The sequence below is a fragment of the Pristiophorus japonicus genome, chromosome 2, assembly GCF_044704955.1.
Source record: "Pristiophorus japonicus isolate sPriJap1 chromosome 2, sPriJap1.hap1, whole genome shotgun sequence".
Taxonomy (NCBI): Eukaryota; Metazoa; Chordata; class Chondrichthyes; family Pristiophoridae; genus Pristiophorus; species Pristiophorus japonicus.
The window spans coordinates 161,017,028-161,043,744 of record NC_091978.1 but is presented as its reverse complement, the minus strand read 5'-3'; the positions used below and the strand labels follow the sequence as shown (position 1 = coordinate 161,043,744).

Genomic DNA, 26,717 nt, shown 5'->3' with positions numbered 1-26,717 from the left:
ACGGAGACACTGGTGATCAGTCAGGTCCCTGTACGAGTACTGCTGTTGGTGGACCCTTTGCCGATAGGGACTTCTGCCACATCTGTGCAGGCATCTTCCTCTCTCAGCTGTGTCATTGCCTTCTCCCTCCTGGTCAGGTTGGTCCTCAGCCGCCGAAGGCTGCTGCAGGCTGCCTCCTCATCCTCTTCCTGGCGGCACGCCCTTCCTGAGGCCCTTCCTGCTGCAGCTCTCTCGCCATCTCCATGCCTTCTGCATGGTCAGCCATGTTTGCTGCGGCCCATTGCCTGCTGCCTCTCCAGCCCTGGTGCTGCCTTCTCCTGTGTGCCTCCCTCCCACGCACAATGTGCAGGAGGCATTGCGCTGCCAGCACTGACCTCATTTAGTTATCCTCCCCAAGCCCAGCCTTCTCAATCACGGTTCTCTGTTGTAGAGTATCAAGAGTCTGGGGCACTGTCACTTAATCGCGCTGTCAGCAAGGCTACTTACAATGGTTGAGCAAGCACTGTGTAACGACATAGAAACTTAACGTTGGCACCGACAAGCGGCCAAAAGACATTTTGAGCTGAATTTCGCTTCCGGAGCGGGTCCTGGGCAGTGCATGCTCTGATAACATAGTTAAGGAGGTTTCTGCAGCAGCAGGGCAGAAGTGGGGGAGGAGCAGGCGGATGTCCTCACCGCCGGAAAACAGCCTGAGGGCAATTCTGCGAACATCGGCCAGTCCACAGCAACTCAGCGGCCAGTCCGCACCGACCCGTGACCGCCGCTTCCCGCCGGCCAGAGGCCTTATAGAAAGGGGCAATTTCAGCCTCAGGAATTCTTGCTCCAATTGTACAGGGCCTTGGTGAGACCACACGTGGAGTACCATGCAGTTTTGGTCTTCTTATCTAAAGGATATACTTGCCTTGGAGGTGCTGCAACGGAGGTGCACTAGACTGATTCCTGGGATGAGAGGGCTGTCTTATGATGAGAGATTGTGTAGAATGGACCTATACTCATTGGAGTTTAGAAGAATGAGAGGTGATCTCATTGAAACATACAAGATTCTGAAAGGGTTTGACAGGGTTGATGCTGAGAGGTTGTTTCCCCTGGCTGGAGTGTCTGGAACTAAGGGGCCGTGTCAGGATAAGGGGTAGGCCATTTAATGGGGAGGAATTTCTTCACTCAGAGGGTTATGAATCTTTGGCTTCTCTGCCCCAGAGGGCTGTGGATGCTGAGTCTCTGAATATATTCAAGGCTGAGATAGATAGATTTTTTGAGTCTAGGGGAATCAAGGGGATATGGAGATCGGGCAGGAAAGTGGAGTTGAGGTCGATGATCCGCCATGATCTTATTGAATGGCGGAGCAGGCGTGAGGGGCCAGACGGCCTATTCCTGCTCCTATTTCTTATGTCCTTTCCTAAAAGGACATTAGTGATTCAGATGTGTTTTTAACAACAGTCACCATTGCTGATACTAGCTTTTTATTCTAGATTTATTTAATTAACTGAATTTAAATTTCCCAGCTGCCATGGTGGTAGTTGAACTCATGTCTCCGGATTATTAGTCCAGGCCTCTGGAATACTAGTCCAGTAACATAACCATTTTGCTACCAAACCCGCCATATGCAAAGGGTCTTACACATGGATGCCTAATATTCTCCATTTACTTATAGGGCAGGCAGCGCACATCTAGTGCAGAACATGTGCACACAGGAAACCCACCTTATTGGACTCTCTGGGGTTGTTTATACGCCTGTAAAACAGATGTAGTATCAAGCAATTTCGAGGCCACTGTCTCTGGTCTGCCATTAAAACTAGCCAAACTGCAGTTGCCAAAGACAGAGTGTCCTTGCTGCCTTCTCAGTAGAACAGGTTAAAATTATGAAGTCAGCTCCAGGGCAGGTAGGCAATCTCAGCAAGCTGATCTGATGACTCACCCAGTTTCAGCTGTTTTCAATAAGAAATGAATTACATCAGTAACTAACTGCGCACAGAATTTATTACAATGTGTAGAATTATTCAGTATTCTAGCTCCTCTTGTCCAGATCAGTCATTTTTCTTCAATGGTAATTTTCATACTTAGATCCAAGTTACTACAAATCTTTTCATTATTAAAAGCCTGATTTAAATATACTCCAGAAAAATCATCATATAAGGGAAACAGGTCTCTAGTGCGATATTTTTGTCCAGTTTAGCATCTTGCCATTGGAAATTACATTAAAATGCAACAGTTAATAAAATCAAAATGCCAGGCTTGATTCCCAGTGTGTGCAGAGTTGGGTGATCGCAGCAGAGGTGGCAGTAGAGATGCTGTATGTTAGAGAAAAACTGGCAGTGCTCCTGCTCATTAATTAGCAATCCCTGCTGGGCAGAATCAGGCTTGGCTGTTATGGCCCCTGCAGTCAAACAACCGTGGCACAGTCATACCGTACGCATGAATAATGGCCACTTAGGTAACATACTAGATGTTAAATGGTAACTCTACCTAAATGTGGGAGTCAGTGTGTTCAGGAGGGGAGTAACATTTTCAGATATAAATCAGACATCATAAAATAAAGATTTCCATGTCTTAAGACATTGAAGAGGTTAGACACTGGGCTTTTGCTTTTTCAGAAAGAGGGGGGAAAAAGAGAAAGAGGGGGGAGGGGAAAAAGAGAGAAGGGCGGGGGGGGGGGGAGAAAGAGAAGGGCGGGGGGGGGAGAAAGAGAAGGGCGGGGGGGGGAGAAAGAGAAGGGCGGGGGGGGGAGAAAGAGAAGGGCGGGGGGGGGAGAAAGAGAAGGGCGGGGGGGGGGAGAAAGAGAAGGGCGGGGGGGGGGGAGAAAGAGAAGGGCGGGGGGGGGGAGAAAGAGAAGGGCGGGGGGGGAGAAAGAGAAGGGCGGGGGGGGGAGAAAGAGAAGGGCGGGGGGGGGAGAAAGAGAAGGGCGGGGGGGGGAGAAAGAGAAGGGCGGGGGGGGGAGAAAGAGAAGGGCGGGGGGGGGAGAAAGAGAAGGGCGGGGGGGGGAGAAAGAGAAGGGCGGGGGGGGAGAAAGAGAAGGGCGGGGGGGGAGAAAGAGAAGGGCGGGGGGGGGAGAAAGAGAAGGGCGGGGGGGGGAGAAAGAGAAGGGCGGGGGGGGGAGAAAGAGAAGGGCGGGGGGGGGAGAAAGAGAAGGGCGGGGGGGGGAGAAAGAGAAGGGCGGGGGGGGGAGAAAGAGAAGGGCGGGGGGGGAGAAAGAGAAGGGCGGGGGGGGAGAAAGAGAAGGGCGGGGGGGAGAAAGAGAAGGGCGGGGGGGAGAAAGAGAAGGGCGGGGGGGGAGAAAGAGAAGGGCGGGGGGGGAGAAAGAGAAGGGCGGGGGGGGAGAAAGAGAAGGGCGGGGGGGGAGAAAGAGAAGGGCGGGGGGGGAGAAAGAGAAGGGCGGGGGGGGAGAAAGAGAAGGGCGGGGGGGGAGAAAGAGAAGGGCGGGGGGGGAGAAAGAGAAGGGCGGGGGGGGAGAAAGAGAAGGGCGGGGGGGGAGAAAGAGAAGGGCGGGGGGGGAGAAAGAGAAGGGCGGGGGGGGAGAAAGAGAAGGGCGGGGGGGGAGAAAGAGAAGGGCGGGGGGGGAGAAAGAGAAGGGCGGGGGGGGAGAAAGAGAAGGGCGGGGGGGGAGAAAGAGAAGGGCGGGGGGGGAGAAAGAGAAGGGCGGGGGGGGAGAAAGAGAAGGGCGGGGGGGGAGAAAGAGAAGGGCGGGGGGGGAGAAAGAGAAGGGCGGGGGGGAGAAAGAGAAGGGCGGGGGGGGGAGAAAGAGAAGGGCGGGGGGGGGAGAAAGAGAAGGGCGGGGGGGGAGAAAGAGAAGGGCGGGGGGGGAGAAAGAGAAGGGCGGGGGGGGAGAAAGAGAAGGGCGGGGGGGAGAAAGAAGGGCGGGGGGGAGAAAGAGAAGGGCGGGGGGGGGAGAAAGAGAAGGGCGGGGGGGCGGGGGGAGAGAAAGAGTAGAGGAAGGCAAAGGAGGGAGTAAGTAGTGTCAGTCGTGGCTCAGTGGGTAGCACACTCGCCTTGGAGTCAGAAGGTTGCGGGTTCAAGTCCCACTCCAGGAACTTGAGCACATAAATCTAGGCTGACACTCCAGTGCTGAGGGAGTGCTGCAATGTCGGAGGTGCCGTCTTAAAGATGAAAAGTTAAACTGACACCCCATCTGAATCTCAGGTGAACGTGAAAGATCCCATGGCATTATTTCAAAGAGCAGGAGAGTGATCCCCACTGTCCTGGTCATTATCACATTGCTGTTTGTGGCAGTTTGCTGCGTGCAAGTCGACTACCATGTTTCGTACATTACAACAATGGCTACACTCCAAAAATATTTCATTGGCTGTAAAGCGCTTTGAGACATCTGTTGGTCGTGAAAGGCTCTCTATAAATGCAAGTCTTTGTAGAACAGGTTGATAATGCTCCATGTCTAGCTGGGTTAAGCTAGATATTGAAGATGGTTTTTTTCAATTTTTTTTATATGTTTGTACCTTTAACAATATGGAAAGGAAGTTTTACTCTTTATATTGTTAGGGTGCTGGGAGAAATATATATGAAGCAGCAATGAGAGAGAAAAGTTCAAATGATTTTGAAATTGTTCAAGTTTCTAGTTTAATTTACAACATTTATTGAACAGGATGGCAAATATTGGCAACAAGAACTTGTGTTTTGCTGTGCAATGCACACATGTACCAATTATTTATTAAAAATGATCAGGAACTGGGTCATCTCCATTTTTCAGACATTCACCACAGACCATAGGAACGCACTTGAAAAAGTTCTCGTCATGTAATGGTGCCATCAGTTTAAGGTGCATGTAGCATTACAACATTGGAACAATGCCTGCATGGCCTTTCTCTTGACAGACATCAGTGTATTTTAACCGAATTCTCAACAAAAAAAAGTGCGAATGAATTCTGCTGATTCCCTTACAAGGGGGAAAGGCAAGGTCGAGTCTGTGATGTAGAGGATGCCTCTATTTGAATGATGAATTAATAAAGTTGATAATGCCCATTTTTGGTTTCTTTATACATCATAGGAGACTATTATGAGTTCCACAAGGACAAGGCAGAGAAAGTCCCTTATACAAGAACTGAGCCCTGGCTTGGAGGATAGACCGTCCAAAATGAATATTTTCTGTTGGATTCAAGCAAGACTTGTCAGAACTTTATCTGTATAGTTTGCCCAGTCAAGAGGGAATAATTATGGGCAAACAAAGGATCTGATGGAACTATGCTGTCCAGTTGAGTAGTGCTACAAAGTGGTGGCATACAGATTCAAAATCAACTTCAATAGGTTCCGAATCACAGTTGCACTGCTGTGGTACGGGGGGAAAAAAAATCAAACGCAAGGCCATGCCAATCGTAGGCACCTGTTTAGAGCAGGACTAGCAGAGACCAGAGTGTACAATTTCCCATCTCCCCTCGGGAGAAAATAGGATTTCAAATCCTTCAAAAAAGAATCACAGCTATAACTTTACAGATTACACAGCTTTATTTGAATTTACTATAAATACTCATTACTCATATTTTATTAATAAACCCACATGTTGCTGTCTGGGTGTATCTCGAGATATCAACGTTCACTGATTAAGTCAAAATTAGTTTCAAATGTTAGAGTAGTAGATAGTTGCCAACTTGAACATTAAGGGAGCATGATTCCCCAAATGCTCTCCTTTTCCCACCAGATTTATCATCCCTAGTTGCACCTTCTGCATGGTCCCCACCTCACTTTATTCATCCAACCCTTTATTGAGAACACTTATACAGCTTTCCATATATTCATCTGAATCCAGTGGTTTCTCAAGTACGAAAAGTAGGACACTGGAGTTCTTGTAGCACAGCAGTTCAGTAAGATGGAGCTGTGGGGTCCTTTGGTGAATTGAATATAGAGAGCCACGGGAAGCAGCAGCAGCAGCAGGGAGAGCACCTGAAGGGACTCTTCAGCAAGTCAATTAACAGCAGCAGGAGAGCCCACAACAAAATCAGATGGTTCAGGATTTTACATTCTCAGGCCAACTGGAATTTAGGAAGTTTAAAATCAGTGGATTTTAACATGTATCTGCGGCCACTGACTTCCTAAAAAGAATCCACTTCCCCCAACACTGCCTCTGCCCATAGACGTGGGCCACCAACAGGCCATGACTTCTCAGACTGAGGGTACATTGCATCCCTTACAGTAACACTAGGGTAGCAGGTGCTACTAAGTCTATGATCACAATTACAACAGAATATTTACAAAATATCTAGCAATATGAATGAAACAATTAGCCTAAAATATCAAGGGTTAAATATCTTACAAAATGGAAGAGTATACATACAATATACACAAACAGTTTTGCAAGATGTTTTTCCATTCCCTCTTAAAAGATAATTATACCCAATTAGTTACGATGAATGTACCAATTTGAAATGGTTACTAGGTAATACACTAAAGTGCTGAAGCTGGACTAGTAATTGTAGTTTGTCCTTCCTATCCAGAAAATTGAGTTGTAAAATTCATGTGAACAATGAGGGCAATCTGACCACAACCTTAAATAGTTATTTCTTAGTTAAAGCTTTTTTTGGGGGCCTTCTTGAATCAAGTAATGAATATATAAACCAGCTGCAGACATCACTCAGGCAACAAAACAAAAACTTCAATATTGAATATTTCAATTATTGTGGCTAATTATTGAAACAAATACTGTACAGGTCCAAATCCTTAACGCAGTGTCAAAAAATAAAAAACACAAGCGGGTTTATCATCAAGTTTCTGATAGTTCTCCAAGCTTGACTTAATTTCTTTATTTATTCATGGAATCTTGATGGTGTAATTACACTCTTACTTCAGTAACAGCATAAAGCTCCAAGTAGTTCACCATCTCCATTGGAAATGTTACAGAAATAGACGCCACTGATTATCTCCAGTCATTTTATTTGTAGAACAACCTGTAAAGAGAGAATTTGGCAAATTTAAGGCTGCGATATAATTGAGTATGTGCTAAACAGTTTCCATTTTAAGAAATACATCAACATATTGCATACACATTCAGGAACCATCATATTTCCATTTGTTTAGAAAGCTTACCAAGATGATGATGGTTCATGCGTGACCAGTGGATGTGATGTATTTGGATTTCCAGAAGGTATTCGATAAGGTGCCACATAAAAGGTTACTGCACAAGATAAAAGTTCACGAGGTTGGGGGTAATATATTAGCATGGATAGAGGATTGGCTAACTAACAGAGAACAGAGAGTCAGGATAAACGGGTCATTTTCCAGTTGGCAAATAGTAAGAGTGGAGTGCCGCAGGTATCAGTGCTGGGGCCTCAACTATTTACAATCTATATTAATGACTTGGATGAAGAGACAGTGTGCAATGTAACCAAGTTTGCTGATGACACAAAGATGGTGGGAAAGCAAATTGTGAGGACACAAAAATTTTGCAAAGGGACATAGATAGGCTAAGTGAGTGGGCAAACATTTGGCAGATGGAGTATAATGTAGGAAAATGGGAGGTTATCCACTTTGGCAGAAAAAAAAAATAGAAAAGCAGATTATAATTTAAATGGAGAAAAATTGCAAAATGCTTCAGTGCAGAGGAACCTGGGGGGGAGGGGGGGGTCCTTGTGCATGAAACACAAGAAGTTAGTATGCAGATACAGCAAGTAATCAGGAAGGTAAATGGAATATTGGCCTTGATTGCAAGAGGGATAGAGTATAAAAGCAGAGAAGTCCTGCTACACCTGTGCAGGGTATTGGTGAGGCCACACCTGGAGTAGTGTGCGCAGTTTTGGTCTCCGTATTTAAGAAAGGATATATTTACATTAGAGGCTGTTCAGAGAAAGTTCTCTAGGCTGATTCTGGAGATGAGGGGTATACTCATTGTTCAGAAGAAGGAGAGGTGATCTTATCGAAACATAAAATAATGAGAGGGCTGGACAAGATGGATGCAGAGAGCATATTTCCACTCATGGGGGAAATTAAAACTAGGGGGCAAAGTCTCAGAATAAGGGGCAGCCCATTTAAAACTGAGAAGAGGAGGAATGTCTTCTTTAAGGGTTGTAAATCTGTGGAATTCACTGCCCCAGAGAGCTGAGGAGGCTGGGTCATTGAATATATTTAAGGTGGAGATAGACAGATTTTTGAGCGATAAGGGAATAAAGGGTTATGGGGAGCAGGCAGGGAAGTAGAGCTGAGTCCATGATCAGATCAGCCATGATCTTATTAAATGGCGGAGCAGACTTGAGGGGTCAAATGGCCTGCTCCTGCTCCTATTTCTTGTGTTCTTGTGTGACGTGAAGGTTTTTTTTTGTCACATTCATTACTTTTCTGCCTTCAAGTGTACCATGGCAGGAAATACCGATATGTGTTTTGAATTAATTGCTTAAACACTTTAGTGAATTTAGTTGGTGATAATTGCAACTAGTTTGTGTGTGGGGACAGACTCAGATTTCCCACATGGCAAATTCCTGATCTCATTCTCGGCCACATGCATTTTACCTGGTACTACTCCTAAATGAAGGACCTTCAATTTACCATTGCTAAACTGAACTCATACTGGTCAGCTACAGAACAGTACTTGTAGGGACTTCAGGCAGACCAATAAAAATCTGAGTGCAATTCACCCTAGGTCTCTTTTATACATTTGCGTGAGGAACCAGCAGCGCGCGCATGCGCAATCGCTTCCGGTTTGTTGGCAGCAGTTGCGTCCTTCCATAAATGATTTTAAAAAAGACAGTTGGACAATACCTGGGAATGAGGAACTTACAGGGTTACGACAAAAAGCAGGGATGTGAGACTAAGCATGACCGCTCTTTCTAAGGCAACGCAGGCACGATGAGCCGAATGGCCTCCTTCAAAATTCTTACAGGGCTTGACACGGTAGATGCAGGCAAGATGTTTCCTCTGGCTGAGTCTAGAACCAGGGGTCACAGTCTCAGAATAAGGGATCAGCCATTTAGGACTGAGATGAGGAGAAACTTTTTCACTCAGAGGGTGGTGAATCTTTGGAGCTCTCTGCACCAGAGGGCTGTGGAGGCTCAGTCATTGAGTATATTGAAGATAGAGAGCGATCGATTTTGATATTATGGGAATCAAGGGATATAGGGATAATGCAGGAAAGGGGAGTTGAGGTAGAAGATCAGCCATGATCTTCTTGAATGGCGGAGCAGTATCGAGGGTTCGAATGGCCTACTCCTGCTTCTAATTCTTATGACTCAATATCAAGAATATTAATAAACGCAATTGGGAATATAAACCTTTACATTTCCCTTCCTGTCAAACATTAAATGTTGCTTTCGTTTATTTTACTTTTTTTTTTAAAAACAGTGCAAACATTTGAATTCCCCTCCCTATTATTCTGTATTCAAATAATTTTAATTCAAAATTATTACACATAAGAACATAAGAAATAGGAACAGGAGTAGACCATACGGCGCCTCGGGCTGATCTGATCATGGACTCAGCTCCACTTCACCGCCCGCTCCCCATAACCCCTCATCCCCTTATTGTTGAAGAAACTATTTCTGTCTTAAATTTATTCAATGTCCCAGCTTCGACAGCTCTCTGAGATAGCAAATTCCACAGATTTACAATCCTGAGAGAAGAAATTTCTCCTCATCTCAGTTTTAAATGGGTGGCCCCTTATTCCAAGATCATGCCCTCTAGTTCTAGTCTCCCCCATCAGTGGAAACATCCTCTCTGCAGCCACCTTGTCAAGCCCCCTCATAATCTTATACATTTCAATAAGATCACCTCTCATTCTTCTGAATTCCAATGAGTAGAGGCCCAACCTACTCAATCTTTCCTCATAAGTCAACCCCCTCATCTCCGGAATCAACCTAGTGAACCTTCTCTGAACTGCCTCCAAAGCAAGTATATCCTTTCGTAAATATGGAAACCAAAACTGCACACAGTATTCCAGGTGTGGGCTCACCAATACCTTGTAAAGCTGGAGCAAGACTTCCCTGATTTTATACTCCATCCCCTTTGCAATAAAGGCCAAGATACCATTGGCTTTCCTGATCACTTGCTGTACCTGCACACTATCCTTTTGTGTTTCATGCACAAGTACCCCCAGGTCCCGCTGTTCTGCGGCACTTTGCAGTCTTTCTCCATTTAAATAATAACTTGCTCTTTGATTTTTTTCTGCCAAAGTGCATGACCTCACACTTTCCAACATTATACTCCATCTGCCAAATTTTTGCCCACTCACTTAGACTGTCTATGTCCTTTTGCAGATTTTGTGTGTCCTCCTCACACATTGCTTTTCCTCCCATCTTTGTATAGTCAGCAAACTTGGCTACATTACACTCAGTCCCTTTTTCCAAGTCGTTAATATAGATTGTAAATAGCTGGGGTCCCAGCACTGATCCCTGTGGCACCCCACTAGTTACTAGTTGCCAACCAGAGAATGAACCATTTATCCCGACTCTCTGTTCTCCATTAGTTAGCCCATCCTCTATCCATGCTAATATATTACCCTCAACCCCGTGAATTTTTATCTTGTGCAGTCACCTTTTATGTGACACTTTGTCAAATGCCTTCTGGATATTGTTTTCCCAATATTCTCCTTGACTCATAGTAGAAGATAGATTGCATTATAATAACTTCCACACTATGCAATGGATATTATTCTCCAGCAGGAGTACACGAATCTCAGTGCAGAGTTAAAATAACTGGGTTCCACCAGGACCACTCGGCTCCAGACCTCATTACAGCTTTGGTCCAAGCATGGACAAAAGAGCTGAATTCCAGAGGTGAGGTGATAGTGACTGCTCTTGGCATCAAGGCAGCATTTGACCGTGTGTGGCATCAAAGAGCCCTTGTTAAACTGAAGTCAATGGGAATCAGGGGGAAAACTTTCCACTGGGTGGAGTCATACCTAATACAAAGGAAGATGGTGGAGGTTGTTGGAAGACAATCATCCCAGCCCCAGGACATCGCTGCAGGAGTTCCTCAGGGCAGTGCCCTAGGCCCAACCATCTCCAGCTGCTTCATCAATGACCTTCCCTCCATCACAAGGTCAGATGTGGGGATGTTCGCTGATAACTTCAGTGTTCAGCGTCATTCACAATTCCTCAGATAATGAAGCAGTCCATGCCGCAACAACAAGACCTGGATGACATGTAGGCTTGGGTTGATAAGTGGCAAGTAACATTGCCACCACACAAGTGCCAGGCAATGACCATCTCCAACATGTGAGAATTTAAACATCGCCCTTGACATTACAGTATTACCATTGCAAAATTGCCTACCAACATCCTGGGAGTCATCATTGACCAGAAACTTAACTGGACTAGTCACATAAATACTGTGGCTCCAAGAGCAGGTCAGAGGCTGAGTATTCTGCGGTGAGTGACATACCTCCTGACTCCCCAAAGCCTTTTCACCATCTCTCCACTTGCCTGGATGAGTGCTGTTCCAACAAACACTCGAAGCTTGACACCATCCAAGACAAAGCAGCCCGCTTGATTGGCACCCAATCCAGCACCTTAAACATTCACTTCCTCCACACTGGTGCACTGTGGCTGCAGTGTGTACCATCTGCAAGATGCACTGCAGCAACTCGCCAAGGCTTCTGCGGCAGCATCTCCCAAACGGCTGGACGTGCATGGGAACACCATCACCTGGGTGTTCACCTCCAAGTTACACACCATCCTGACTTGGAAGTATACCACCGTTCCTTCATTGTCGCTGGGTTAAATCCTGGAACACCCTCCCGAACAGTACTATTGGAGTACCTTCACCACACAGAGGACAATAAATGTTGGCCTTGCCAGCAATGCCCACATCCCATGAACGAATAAAAAAAAAGTTTCCCCAAAAATTACAAAGCAAACATATCTCTGGTGCTGGTTTTCATGAGTGGCAACCGATAGCAATTTAAGAGGAGCCTCTGCAAGCCCTCAGGTAACAGAAAGGAAGAATGACGTGTAATTCAGACATATTACTGGCAATTTGTGACTTAAACTTCAAAAATAAACAAGAATCTTATCAGGTAGAGTTCAGAGATAACCTAAAGACTCAATTTTTCTGCTATCAGGAAGGAACAGAGTTGCACTGTACAATTTACAAATTACTTTCTGGAAATTCATCCTTGGGGGAAAAAAAATCTTTCACAAAGGATTGACAATAAAGGTTCTGACCCCTAAGCAGCCCCTTCAAGGCTTCCAGCATAAATTATGTTGCACTTTATCTCCTTTCATATGGGAAGTTCTTGCACTATTGAGAACTGAAGGGGTCATTGAAGATTTTCAGCTTTTTATCCTCCTATTTTAAATCTTACTGATTTCAGCAACTGCTTTAGACCCTTCCCATGAAAACAATTAATTCACAGGCAGTTCTCACTACTTAGTTGGGTGTTGTGCTAAACTTGTATATATTTCAATGTAATTAGCTTGCCCTTGGTAATAAAAATAAAACTGCTAATTAGTTGTTGAAAGAAGCTTTTTCTGTTAACTGGTTGTAATCCTTCAGTAGCAACATCCATTCCTGTTTTCTCAGCATCATACTTCTGCACTCATGCCAACCATTCAAGTTGAGAAATATTAAGAACTTGCAATTATATAGCACCTTTCGCAACCTCAGCCCCCCCGCTCCCTGCAAAACACTGCACAGCTAATGAATCCCTGTCTACCGTAAAAATAAAACGGGAAAGGTGGCTCAACCGTGGCTAACAAGGGAAATTAGGGATAGTGTTAAATCCAAGGAAGAGGCATATAAATTGGCCAGAAAAAGCAGCAAACCTGAGGATGGGAGAAATTTAGAATTCAGCAGAGCAGGACAAAGGGTTTAATTAGGAGGGGGAAAATAGAGTATGAGAGGAAGCTTGCAGGAAACATAAAAACTGACTGCAAAAGCTTCTAGATATGTGAAGAGAAAAATATTAGTGAAGACAAATGTAGGTCCTTTGCAGTCAGAATCAGGTGAATTTATAATGGGGAACAAAGAAATGGCAGACCAATTGAACAAATACTTTGGTTCTGTCTTCACAAAGGAAGACACAAATAACCTTCCAGAAATTCTAGGGGAACCAAGGGTCTAGCAAGAAGGAGGAACTGAAGGAAATCCTTATTAGTCAGGAAATTGTGTTCGGGAAATTGATGGGATTGAAGGCCGATAAATCCCCAGGGCCTGATAGTCTGCACCCAGAGTACTTAAGGAAGTGGCCCTAGAAATAGTGGATGCATTGGTGATCATTTTCCAACAGTCGATCGACTCTGGATTAGTTCCTATGGACTGGAGGGTAGCTAATGTAACACCACTTTTTAAAAAAAAAAGGAGGGGGGAAAAGAGAAAACAGGGAATTATAGACCGGTTAGCCGGACATCAGTAGTGGGGAAAATGTTGGAATCAATTATCGAAGATGTAATAGCAACGCATTTGGAAAGCAGTGACAGGATCGGTCCAAGTCAGCATGGATTTATGAAAGGGAAATCATGCTTGACAAATCTTCTAGAATTTTTGTGAGGATGTAACTAGTAGAGTGGTATTTGGACTTTCAAAAGGCTTTTGACAAGGTCCCACACAAGAGATTGGTGTGCAAAATTAAAGCACATGGTATTGGGGGTAATGTATTGACGTGGATAGAGAACTGGTTGGCAGACAGGAAGCAAGGAGTAGGAATACACGGGTCCTTTTCAGAATGGCAGGCAGTGACAAGTGGGGTACCGCAAGGCTCAGTGCTGGACCCCCAGCTATTTACAATATACATTAATGATTTGGATGAAGGAATTGAGTGTAATATCTCCAAGTCTGCAGATGACACGAAGCTAGGTGGCAGTGAGAGTTGTGAGGATGATGCCAAGAGTCTGCAGGGTGACTTGGACAGGTTAGGTGAGTGGGCAAATGCATGGCAGATGCAGTATAATGTAGATAAATGTGGGGATATCCACTTTGGTGGCAAAAACAGGGAGGCAGAATATCTGAATGGTGACAGATTAAGAAAAGGGGAGGTGCAACGAGACCTGGGTGTCATGATACATCAGTCATTGACAGTTGGCATGCAGGTATAGCAGGCGGTGAGAAGGCAGCAAATGGCATGTTGGCCGTCATAGTGAGAAGATTTGAGTATAGGAGCAGGGAGGTCTTACTGCAGTTGTACAGGGCCTTGGTGAGGCCACACCTTGAATACTGTGTACAGTTTTGGTCTCCTAATCTGAGGAAGGACATTCTTGCTATTGAGGCAGTGCAGCGAAGGTTCACCAGACTGATTCCCGGGATGGCAGGACTGACATATGAAGAAAGACTGGATCGACTAGGCTTATATTCACTGGAATTTAGAAGAATGAGAGGGGATGTCATAAAAACATATAAAATTCTGACGGGATTTGACAGGTTAGATGCAGGAAGAATGTTCCCGATGTTGGGGGAAGTCCAGAACCAGTGGTCACAGTCTAAGGAACAAGCCATTTAAGACAGAGATGAGGAGAAACTTATTCACTCAGAGTTGTGAACCAGTGGAATTCTCTACTACAGAAAGTTGTTGAGGCTAGTTTGTTAGATATATTCAAAAGGGAGTTAGATGTGGCCCTTACGGCTAAAGGGATCAAGGGGTATGGAGAGAAAGCAGGAATGGGGTACTGAAGTTACATGATCAGCCATGATCATATTGAATGGTGGTGCAGGCTCGAAGGGCCGAATGGCCTACTCCTGCACCTATTTTCTATGGGGCCAAGTTTCGGCCTGAGTTGCTCCTGTTTTAGAGCAACTGGTTTAGAATGGAGCATCTTAGAAATTGCAATTCTCGGCATTTAGTTTGCTCCAGTTCTAGTCAGTTAAAACAGTTTCAGTTTGGAACAGATTTTTTTTTTTTCCCCAAAAGGGTGCGTGTCCGGCCACTTACGCCCGTTTTGAAAGTTTAGGCAGTGAAAACATACTCCAAACTAACTTAGAATGGAGTAAGCAGAAAAACCTTGTCTACAGTTAGAAAATCAGGTGTAGGTTACAAATAGGCGTGGGGAACGGGGAGGTTTAAAGAGAAGTTTATAAACATTAAACACTTCAGTTTTACAAATAAAGAGCCATCATCAATAATAAATACATCAATAAATCAATCAAAAAAAATAAAAAATAAAAAACAAACATTTTCTACTTACCGACTGCAGCATCGGGAGTCCTCCAACAGCGTGCTGGGATGGCCCCCCAGTGTGTCTCTATCTCTCTGTCAGTGTCTGTGTTTGAGAGAGAGGGAGCGAGGGAGACGAGAGGGAGCGAGGGAGACGAGAGGGAGCGAGGGAGACGAGAGGGAGCGAGGGAGACGAGAGGGAGCGAGGGAGACGAGAGGGAGCGAGGGAGACGAGAGGGAGCGAGGGAGACGAGAGGGAGCGAGGGAGACGAGAGGGAGCGAGGGAGACGAGAGGGAGCGAGGGAGACGAGAGGGAGCGAGGGAGACGAGAGGGAGCGAGGGAGACGAGAGGGAGCGAGGGAGACGAGAGGGAGCGAGGGAGACGAGAGGGAGCGAGGGAGACGAGAGGGAGCGAGGGAGACGAGAGGGAGCGAGGGAGACGAGAGGGAGCGAGGGAGACGAGAGGGAGCGAGGGAGACGAGAGGGAGCGAGGGAGACGAGAGGGAGCGAGGGAGACGAGAGGGAGCGAGGGAGACGAGAGGGAGCGAGGGAGACGGAGAGGGAGAGGGAGGGGGAGGAAGAAGAGAGGGAGGAAGACGGAGAGGGAGAGGGAGAGGGAGAGGGAGGGGGAGGAAGAAGAGAGTGAAGGAGGGGGAGGAAGAAGAGAGGGAGGGAGGGGGAGGAAGGAGAGAGGGAGGGAGGGGGAGGAAGGAGAGAGGGAGGGAGGGGGAGGAAGGAGAGAGGGAGGGAGGGGGAGGAAGAAGAGAGGGAGGGAGGGGGAGGAAGAAGAGAGGGAGGGAGGGGGAGGAAGAAGAGAGGGAGGGAGGGGGAGGAAGAAGAGAGGGAGGGAGGGGGAGGAAGAAGAGAGGGAGGGAGGGGGAGGAAGAAGAGAAAGGAGAGGGAGACTGAAGAGAAAGGAGAGGGAGGCTGAATGGGCCGGGCCCGACCCCAGCACCGGATTTACAGGTAGGTGGCGTCAGGTCGGGGGGGGGGGGGGGGGGGGGGTAGCGCAGATCCGGTCCGGTCCAGGGGCGGTGGGGAGTGGGGAGTGGGAGTCGAGTCGGGTCAGGAGGAAGCAGGAGCTGGGCGTGGGAGGCAGCCTTATCCACGCAGCTCCAGTGAGGCCATTCGGCCAGGGCTAAGGGCTGCGTGCTCCCACGCAGTTTTGGGCGCCTGGAGCTACTGCACATGCACGCCCATGTGCAGAGGTCCCGGCACCGTTTTCAGCGCAAGGACCTGGCTCCGCCCCCTGCCGCGCCGCGGCCAGCTCCAGAGGACCTGCAGGGAGCTGGAGAATAGGTAAGTATTTTTTAGCCGCACTTTGTGGTGAGAAAAACGGGTGTCCATGTCGGGGCTGCGCGTTTTAGGCACGGCCCGAAACTTGGGCCCTATGTTTCTATATTCCAAGTGTCTGTAGGGAAATGTAACAGTTAATTTGTACACAGCAAGGTCCCACAAACAGCCATGAGATAAGTGACCAATTATGCTGTTTTAATGGTGTTGGTTGAGGAATAAATGTTGGCCAGGATTCCGGGATAACTCCCCTGCTATTTTTTTTTGAATAGGGCCATCATCCACCCGACAGGACCCCAGTTTACCCCCTCATACAAAAGTCTAATCCAGCACTCCCTCAGTACTCGACCAGAATGTTAGCCAAGATTACATGCTCAAGTTCCAGAGTGGGGCTTAAACCAATGTCTACCGACTCAGATGAGTGCGCTACCAATATAGGCTGGTACCTACAACAAGACTGAAATAGGCCTGGTTTCCATTTATGGTAACTGAAGATACAGAATTCTGCACACTTGACAGGTCCATCCAAATGAAGGTTTATTAAATCCTCTATCCAGTTCAAAATGTTTGCTGTTTTTCAGTCAAAACAAAATCCATACTTATTTTACAGGAGGCCAAGATTTGGAAACATTTTCAGGTGCAATATTCCTCAGCAGACATTAGTCTTCACACCAAATATTTGAATATCATTTGAATAAGCTGAAAACAAGTGACCAGTTTAAGTATGGAATATTTCATGAGAAGACCAATAAAGTTCAAGCAGAAGTCCAATAATTATTAGGTTTCGTTAAAGCAGGCCAGTAATTATTAGGTTTTTCTATGACAAATATCTTCATTGGTGCAAAGGTATTCAGGACAGCAATGGGCATAAAAAAGCAAATTAATTACATAAGGGGTACTGTCGTTTCATGACTATGGTATTCGACTAGCATCTCAGAGTCGTAAATTCAAGTTGCTGTTAGGAAATAGATGGATAAAGGGAATATTTTGGATTTCTTGGAAATGTTTGCATCGAGCGCCTTGGGACATTTTTCTACGTTAAAGGTGCTATATAAATACAAGTTGTTGTTGAGAAGATCTACTATCAAATCCATAAAGAGATCAATAAATTCAGTCATGGTATAGTGGTTTAATGCTATATGCCAAACAAGTCTCACCCAAGTGTATCAACATGGGTGGAAATTGATTCTGTTCCATCACATAATTTATCTCTGCGATAAATCTTATGCAGTTTTACTGCAGAAAATGTGGTAAGAAATTAAGGCATTAAAAAGTGGCACTGAAAAGAACTATTTTGGTATGGTCAAAAATTGGAGATTGAGGAAATGTGCTGACAAAGAAGAAGAAAAGAACTCAAACAAACAGAAATACAAAGATGATGATAAGAAGTGGGTGGGGTACATAGACACACACACTGAAAGAGAAACAGAAAGGAGGGCGATAGCAAGAATAAGAGTGAGCTGATCAGTGTGTGTTACAGGAAATGCTTTTTTAAAAACTTGATCAATGCTACAGGATATCATTTAGTAATTTAAAAAAAAGGAAAAATCAACCTCTCATTTAGAACACCATAACAATGAAGCCTGCCATGGTTGATAAAATATTCAACTTCTGGCAAGCTATTTCTCTCTTTGGATCTTGTTGCAACTGTATTAATCAAAGTTTCAAATACTGTCTCAGTTACATGTCTTTAGGGAGTTCTCACAATGAAAACTGGGTTTATTTTTTCACCCATGTTGTAAAGAAATATTCAGATAGCAAAATGAAAATAAAAGCAGAAAAATTGCAAATCCAATTTTCATAAAGGTTTGAACACCAGCAGATCAGGCAGTCTAAGAAGAAATTTTCAGTGTATAACACCTTTGACGCCAGAGATTGAACCCAGCTCAAAAATGATAACGGCAAAGATTCTAAATTAACTGATGTTGACGTTTCAATCCATTTCCCAGTTACTGCAGGTTGCAAAACAGAGCCCAAGAATGGCCAACGTGGGAAATGAACATTGATGCAGTAAGGGGTGCTCGCAATTTGAGTTTATGGCACGTTGTTGTGGTAATGTAGCAAGAGATTTATTCTGCATATCAAAATGTGCACTATTCATGTTTCAAAGTACTCAATACTGGTACTTAAAAGTAGAAATCTATTATCTACAGCGATACCCCATGTTGAGGAGCACAATAGCGCACACAGAATGTGTATTTGTAGTACACCATAAAATTTGAGTAGCAAGTGGAACATCTAGAATAACTAAACATTTGGTTTATGGCACAATACATTTTAAAAATAAGTGATGTAAATATATCTTTTGCCTCAAGGCAAATGTGATAGAATTTTTCCGTGTCTTTTGTTAATCATGCTAAATCAGTAATATAGTACAGAACTAATGAAGAATACATTTCTGATTTTTTGATTTAAAACAATTCGCCATATAATTATAGAATCCCTGCTTTCCTATCTAGAGACTCGACACATGTACTGAGAAAATTATGGCTGCGCAGCAACCTAAAAATAGGTTAGTATTTACGTCATACAAGTTGGACCGACAGGAAAGCATACGTGCAGTAGTTATGCAATAGGCCCACTTTTCCCACTGGAAGATCCACATGTGCCAGATACAATTAGTAACAGATAGCAGACTGACAAATTATTAATGCAATGGACAATGTGATTCAAGTTTATTTTTTTCAGCTCACTGATCTCAAGCGTTTTGCAGAGCATCGAAAACAGCTTTTAAATGAGTATTGTCATCATGCATCTTTAATACCAGCCACAACCAGTTGTTGGATAACTTTCCAGACACAATCAATATTTGTAAAATCAAGAGAGTTCAGTCTCTCACATATGAGGCTGTGGTCTTAATCAAAAGCACATCGACTTGAATGTAGCAAAAGCTAAATGGTGAAAATGACTTGCACACTCTGACATAGTCCAGGCAAGGCAGCATGGTAAAAAAAATAAATGCTTACAACAATCCCAAATTCATAACTAAGATGTTAGTAAAACAATGACAGAATCACCTAGTTTGAACTTTAATTGTTCCACAAAAAATGTATAGTAGAAAAGGGGGAAAAAAGTGGATAGTCGAAAGAAGAGTTGGGAAGGCAGAGAAATGCAATGAGTTAAACTAATGTACTTTCATCTCTGCCACTCAAGTCTGAATTATAGCCTAGGCTAATGGAACTAATGTCCCCTTGTCTGTTGACAAAGCATCCTAAAAGAAAGGAGTCTAGGCAAATTCCTAGTGGACATAAGTGCAAGGTACAAAACTGTATCATTTGTCATGGGGAAGAAAAAGAAACACAAACCAGTCATGCAGGCTGCTTTTGTGCAGCTCTTGATGGTATCCCCTAAAGAATAATTCAGAGAGTGCAAAGAATGCATTACTTTTCCGCATTCGATAAAGGCATCCAAAAAGAGAATGTGAATAGAATAATTTTAAGAGTGCAACTCAGCATCACAATTACTTGTTATTTCCTGAACCTGTAGAACAACCAAACTAATATGGAGTTCATGTTGAATAGGTTATTAACTAATTTTTGACCAATGTTAATTTAGGTTGCCAAATCATCAATTTCTCTCAGCACTCATGGTTCAGAAAAACCAAGTGATAGAAGCAATTTCAGGATATAAAAAGGAGAACATGATTTTGTCTTTGAATCTGGGATCAGATTTGGATCACCATTCTATTTTCATGTCACAAATATTCCAATCTTCTTCATTGGCAAGTGTACCCAGTGTGGTACTCAGCTACTCCAACCAGGAAAGTTCCATACTCAATCCCGGATATGTGGGGCGACTTAGCTGATCTCAGCCACAACATCACAACATTCCTGGTTCTAATCGCATGTGACAGCCATGTTCCATCTAGTTAAATCGAAAATATTTCATACCTGATGGGAGCCCTAAGTCCTCAAAACGTTTTCACTTGCTCAGATATCTAGGCAAGTCTCACTGCATGGCCAGAGAACTATTTTCTTCAAATTATTTCCAACTACCAGTTCTATTGCTTGCGCCTCTTGCTCTTAAGACAGAACAAAACTACATTAGACCTTGTTTTAAGTTTTTTTAACTGCCAAATAACTTTATTGAACAGTAATAGAAGAAAATTATAGCAGCAACATAATGGCCCAGATTTTGCTGGAGCAGAGCATCTCACAGCATGCCCAGTTAATCAAGACTTTTTCCCCTCACTGTTCAACCTGAAAAATTTCGCTCTGCAAGTTGCTGGAAGTGCAAGCTAATAAAGCATGGTGAGGGCAATGGGGTAACCTTGGTGAACGACAAATCTCAGTGATTAAAGAGATAGACTGTTGATTTTAAGGACCGAGAAAGAAACAGGATTGAGAAAGAAACAGGAATGACAGAAGAAAATAGGGTGAATTTAAAGACAAATCAGATACCAAAAGAGACATAAAGAGGGAAAGAAAGATTGGATTGCGAAAGGAAGGAGGAATGAAACTCCACAGTTTCAATTGTTCCTTTTCTAGGCTGGGGAGGTTGAGAGGTATTGTAGGAACATAAATCTCGTCATTAAAAAAAGATACTTGCGCTGGTAGGTTGTAGCCCTAACTTTCTGTGGCAAATTGAATTGGCAATTAATGTGCAAATGTAGCAATTTCTCGAAACTCATAGGGAAATTGATAGCAAGCTGCCGTTTTCACGAGGCTAGTGGTGGAAGGGCACAAATCATCAAACAACTTGTGGCAATTCATAATTCACAAGGTATCTCTTCCTCATCACAATTTGCTGGACGGTTTACACAAGAACAAAGAGGAGTAGCCCATACAGCCCCACAAGCCTGCTCCCCTATTCAATCATGGCTGATCTTCGACTTCAACTCCACTTTCCCACCCGTTCTCTATGTCCCTTGATTCCCCTAGAGTCCAAAAATCTATCTCTTTCAGCCTTGAAGATATTCAACAATTCAGTATCTAAAGCCCTTTGGGGTAAAGGATTCCAAAGATTCACAACCCTCTGAGTGAAGAAATTCCTACTCATCTCAGTCTTAAGACTATGCCGCCACGTTCTAGACTTTCCAGCCAGGGAAAACATCCTCTCAGCCTCTACCCTGTCAATCCCCCTCAGAATCTTAAATGTTTCAATGAGATCACCTCTCATTCTTCTAAACTCGAGAGTATAGACCCAATCTATTTAATCTCTCCTCATAGGACAACGCATCGCAGGAATCAATCGAGTGAACCTTTTTGTTGCACCACATCCAAGGCAAGTATATCCTTCCTCAAATGAGACCAAAACTGAGCACGGTATTCCAGGTGTGGTCTCACCAAAGCCTTGTACAATTGTAGCAAGACTTCCTTAGTCTTGCACGCCAACACCATTGCAATAAAAGGCCAGCATGGCATGTCCCTTCCTAATTTCTTCCTGTACCTGCATGCTAACTGTATGTTTCATGTACAAGGACCTTAAAATCTCTCTGAACACCAACATTAAATAGTTTTTCACCATTTATAAAGTATTTTGTTTTTCTATTCTGCCTACCAGTGAATAACCTCACATTTCCCCACGTTATACTCCAAATGCCACCCGACTGCCCACTCACTTAACCTGTCATCACAGGTTCTGTGTCCTCCTCACAGCTTACTTTCCCATCTAGCTTGAGGTTAGCAAGCTTGGATACTTTACGCTCCATCCCTTCATCTACATCATTAATATAAATTGTAAATAGCCGAGACCCAAGCACTGATCCTTGCGGCACCCCACTAGTTACAGCCTGCCAACCTGTAAATTATCAGTTTATCTCTGCTCTTTGTTTGCTGTCTGTTAACCAATCCTACTATATTAAGTGGAGGAAGCACATCCGGGAGGGCGCTGAGCACCTCAAGTCTCTTCGCTGAGAGCATGCAGAAATCAAGCGCAGGCAACGGAAAGAGCGTGCGGCAAACCAGACTCACTCACCCCTTCCCTCAACGACTATCTGCCCCATCTGTGACAGAGACTGTGGTTCTCATATTGGACTGTTCAGCCACCCGAGAACTCACTTTTAGAGTGGAAGCAAGTCGTCCTCGATTCCGAGGGACTGCCTATGATGATGATGATGATTACCCCCCCAACCCCATGAGTCCTTATCTTGTGCAACAATCTTTTGTGACATCTTGTCGACTGCCTTTTGGAAATCCAAAATATACGACATCCACTGGTTCCTTTATCTAACCTAATTGCATCCTCAAAAAATTCTCAAATTTGTTAAACGTCATTTCCCTTTCATAAAACCATGTTGACACTTCCCAATTATATGATTCTCTAAATGCCCTGCTACCACTTCCTTAATGGATTCCAACATTTTCGTGACAACTGATGCCACGCTAACTGGCCTTTAGTTCCCGGTTTTCTCTCCCTCCTTTCTTGAATAGCGAGGTTACAATTTCTATCTTCCAATTTTCTGGGACCGTTCTAGAATCTAGGGAATTTTGGAAGATCAAAACCAATGCATCCCACTATCTCTGCACCCTCCTCTTTTAGAACCCTAGGATGTAGGCCATCAGGTTCACAGGCTTTGTCGGTTTTCCGATAGTTTTTCCAACTCCACTCCACTTTTTTCCTACTTTAATTGCTTCAAGCTCCTCACTCTCTTTAGCCCTTTGGTTCCCCACTATTTTTGGTACACTTTTTATATCTTGTAATGTGAAGGCAGATACAAAATATTTGTTTAAAGTCTCTGCCATTTCCTTATTTCCCATTATAATTTCTCCTGTTTCAGCCTCTAAGGGACAAACCTTGGAGTGTAAGGGACTTTTACACATTGATAACTGTGTATACATTAAAATCACATATTTAGGCAGCAAAATCTGGGCTAATATGTTTTACAGCAATTTAGTTTAGTTAGCTCCTAGTAGAAAATAATTTGCTAAATTTTAATTAATTTTTCTATATATAGAGCTCTTTTGTCCTTTTTTCTTCACCAACTATAGAAGTAGCTGACTTAACGGACACGCTTGGAAGTTTCAAGATTATACTCTTGCCTCTTCAAAAGCTTAACAGACTCACTGATTTGAGAGGGGTAGGCTGAGAAGTATCTTCAAAGCAGTGACTGGGTGAAGCTGATTTTTAACCAATTCTCAGTATATAATGGGGATGGCTAAATTGCTTCATTTTTGTTACACAGGTCTCCAAGGTGGCATCAGTTCCAATCTGAATTCCAATCTACATTAAAGATCCATTCACTGAAAGGGTCCTGGCTCCTTATAAAATTGACATCTAAACTGAAGAAATTATCTTGAATTCTAAGGGACCAAAATTCAGGGTCTCGGTAAGACCAGTTACTGCCCATTTGCAGCGGCCACGTGGCGGAATCCCGTGGCCGCTGCTTTGCAGTCAACTGGCCGCTCCGACCCAAATTCAGGTCGGGGATTTTTCGGCCTGTCCCCACTTCCGCCCCGCTGCTGCTGACTGCCGCAAGTGAGTCATAAAAGCGCACACTGCCACTAACCCTCACCTCCATTTTATTCCGACCTAAATTCAGCTAAAAATAAAAATCCACGAGCCGATGAAAGGTGCCTCCGACAGCTTTTTCTGTCAGTGTACCTTGTCTCCTCTCTCGGCCCTGTGGCAGAGATTAAAGGGGAGGGCCGAATGCCGCAGCCGCCATATATATTTTATTGCTGGCCAACTTCCATGTCGGCTGGAGTATTGTGCCCCCGGGATTGGCCGGGCACCCCCCCTCTTGGGTGCCAGCGCGACCAAAACCCTCCCTGGTGGCCGTTTAACGGAGGGGAGAGAGTGTGGTGACGCACACGCGCAGTGACATCACCACCACTCCGCCATTAATTGACAGCGGCGGAGACTCAATCCTGCCCTAACTTCCGCCCCGCAGCCCGACTTACCGCCGCACTTCCGCCCCCTTTATGACAGACTTCCGGTCCAACATAAAAAATCTTCAAAGAGCTGAAAATGGAACAGATGGCCACCTCCATGTTCCTGGAGGTAAAACCAGCTAAGAAATCACAGGAGCGCCAGAATTTCGGCCCCTAAGCATTTTAGACAGGGCTCGCAAACATAATTGAGACTTTGAACTAAGCTAATGTAAAGAATGTTTCTTTGTGAGTCATTAATATACCTGTAGTTATAGATTAGAATGGTGAAGGAAAAAGAATAAACTTTGTAAATTTTTCCACAGTCCTTCATTTGAAAGATACAATTTAAACCATGAGAATTTTTGCCATGGCTACAGTCTGAATAATGATATGCCTTCGAGAAGACAAGAAAGCTAGGATGATAAGAATATATGCCACAAAGTTTGTTATTTCAACAGATAGCTCCTCTAGTCTTTACACGGTCAAGGTTTTCAAAAGCACAGTGGGCCATCATTTGCGCCCTCTACGGACGCGTACGAGTTGCACATGTGCCCGTAGGGGCCGTACAAGTTCCGGGCTTAGGCATGCACTAAAACCCGGAACCTCTGTCAAGAATTCTGTACCATATCCCGGGAAAAGGGCATTCGCGGGCAGTGTTGGGCTATTTACCCAATTTCTGCACAGCGAATGCCCATGATATACTTACACAAGGCCTGCTTTTACTAGCGCAAAAGTTGTTTAAAAAAAATTAAATGTTATAAATTATTTATACATTTAAAAACCTGTGAAATAAGTTAAGTTTATTTTTAGCCCCTTTAAAACATGTAAATTTATTTTTGAAAGTATTGGCCTAGAAATCCCGGTTGAGGGCTTCGTGCGGGCAATCGACAGAAAATGTTAAAAAAGATGCGCACCTACTTGTTCTTGCTGCGCCCACCAGCGATCCTGGTCCCGAAGCATCCTCTCCCTGTGCATCGGAACGTCCGTATATGCTGGAGCTGGAGTCAAAAGGCACTGGGCAGCCAATCCAAGTACAGTATTTTCTCATTCATAATAATGGGAACTCCGTACGTAGGAGTTCCCATTATGAGTGAGAGAAACCCCATCCAAACAAAAATAAAAAAATTGAAAAAATACACCACAAATTTACGATTAATTTAAATTAAAGTTATTAATGTCATAAAAATATATATATTTTTCCAATTTTTTGAAAAATTATGGTTTAAAATAAACTTCCCTGAGTGGACAGGGTTTTTAACATTAAAATGTGTTTGTAAAATTTTATTTTACTACGTTTTTGTATGTTTTAAAACTCTTACGCCTGTAAAAGTAGGCTATGCGCCTGCTTTCATCAGGCTCAAGAATTTTCAGGACATCCGCTGGGCAAGAGATGGGTAAATGCCGCAATCTTAACCATGCAAATGTCCTCGCTCCAGAGATACGCATGATCTGTCAAGCTCTGGCTTGACAGATCAGAAAAGCCGGTTTTCAGTGCATGCGCATTGTGCGCTGAAAACTGTTTTGTGCGGGGCCTCCCTGGGTCCATACATACTCAGTACGGACCCGGGGAGGCCGGGATTGCTAAGCCATTACATTTTTGCTTTAAATATTTAATTAAATGCCATTTTAATTAATTTTAAATGGGAGATTTTTTTTTTAATGTATTTGATGTGTAGATGTATTTTTGGAGGTATTCCCAGTCATACTTATGGAGTTTCCCTACATACGGAATCCCCATAAACATGAATGGGGATTCCCTTCTCGTTGGGCTGGCCCACGTGATCCCAGGGGCACTTGTGATCCGCGTGCACCAAAGATATGTGGGCCTCTTCCTGCAGTTACCAGGAGAGCCCCAGGATTGCACATCTCCGTACCTCACGGACCACAAGGTGGGTGGGCATTTTATTTGCAGATCGGAGGCATTTCCACGTGTGAAGCCTCTGACCGCAAACTCGGGGCCAATATTTTGAACAAACGTTTAGATGAAGACTCAGCATTCAACTTCTTTGAACAGTAGCATTACAGCTTATGTCAAAGCAGAAGCCACCTTTGCATGCTATCAAAGATACACCAAATCAATAATTTCAGATATTATGGCTTTGGAATCAACAAACCGATAGGGAAACTACTTGATGTATATTTATTGTATTTGAAATTAAGACGTGACATATTTTAAAGAGTACTTATACGTGTTAGTCTCTTCTATATGCTTCTTTCAGTTCTAGAAAGGCTTTCTTGATTTCATTTTTCCACAACTGACAAATAGCTCTCCATTAACTGGTCTTCTATGGTTTCAGATGTTGATGGTACATGGCGTATTTTCTACATTTTCTGTTTTTATTGTTTCCAATCATTTAGTAGTAGGCAGCTGAGGGGCAAATTTCAGCCAAATTGCTGTAGAAATCAGTTTGGTAGTTTTTTCAAATGACAAAATTACAATGCAGGTTAATAAAATGGCCAATAAAATGTTCTTTTCATTTCCCAGGAATCTTTGCCAAATGAATTTTAAAATTAATTCAAAGAATTTAGTTGGAAATCTGTTACTCTGTAGAAGGCCCCACCCTTCCTGATGTTACACTTTTTGGGCTCCAGCCACTGCCCCATTC

At 44.1% G+C, this 26,717-nt stretch overlaps 1 protein-coding gene across 1 annotated transcript in view; it reads right to left on the bottom strand.

Moving 5' to 3' along the window:
• Window positions 1-5,429: 5,429 nt before the first annotated feature.
• commd8 (COMM domain containing 8) overlaps window positions 5,430-26,717 on the bottom strand; it is a 63,219-nt gene continuing 41,931 nt past the window's right edge. The window contains exon 5 of the mRNA XM_070863067.1: window positions 5,430-6,884. Within this exon, the coding sequence (XP_070719168.1) occupies window positions 6,864-6,884 (21 nt within the window). The 3' untranslated portion in view covers window positions 5,430-6,863. The remainder of the gene's footprint in view (window positions 6,885-26,717) is intronic.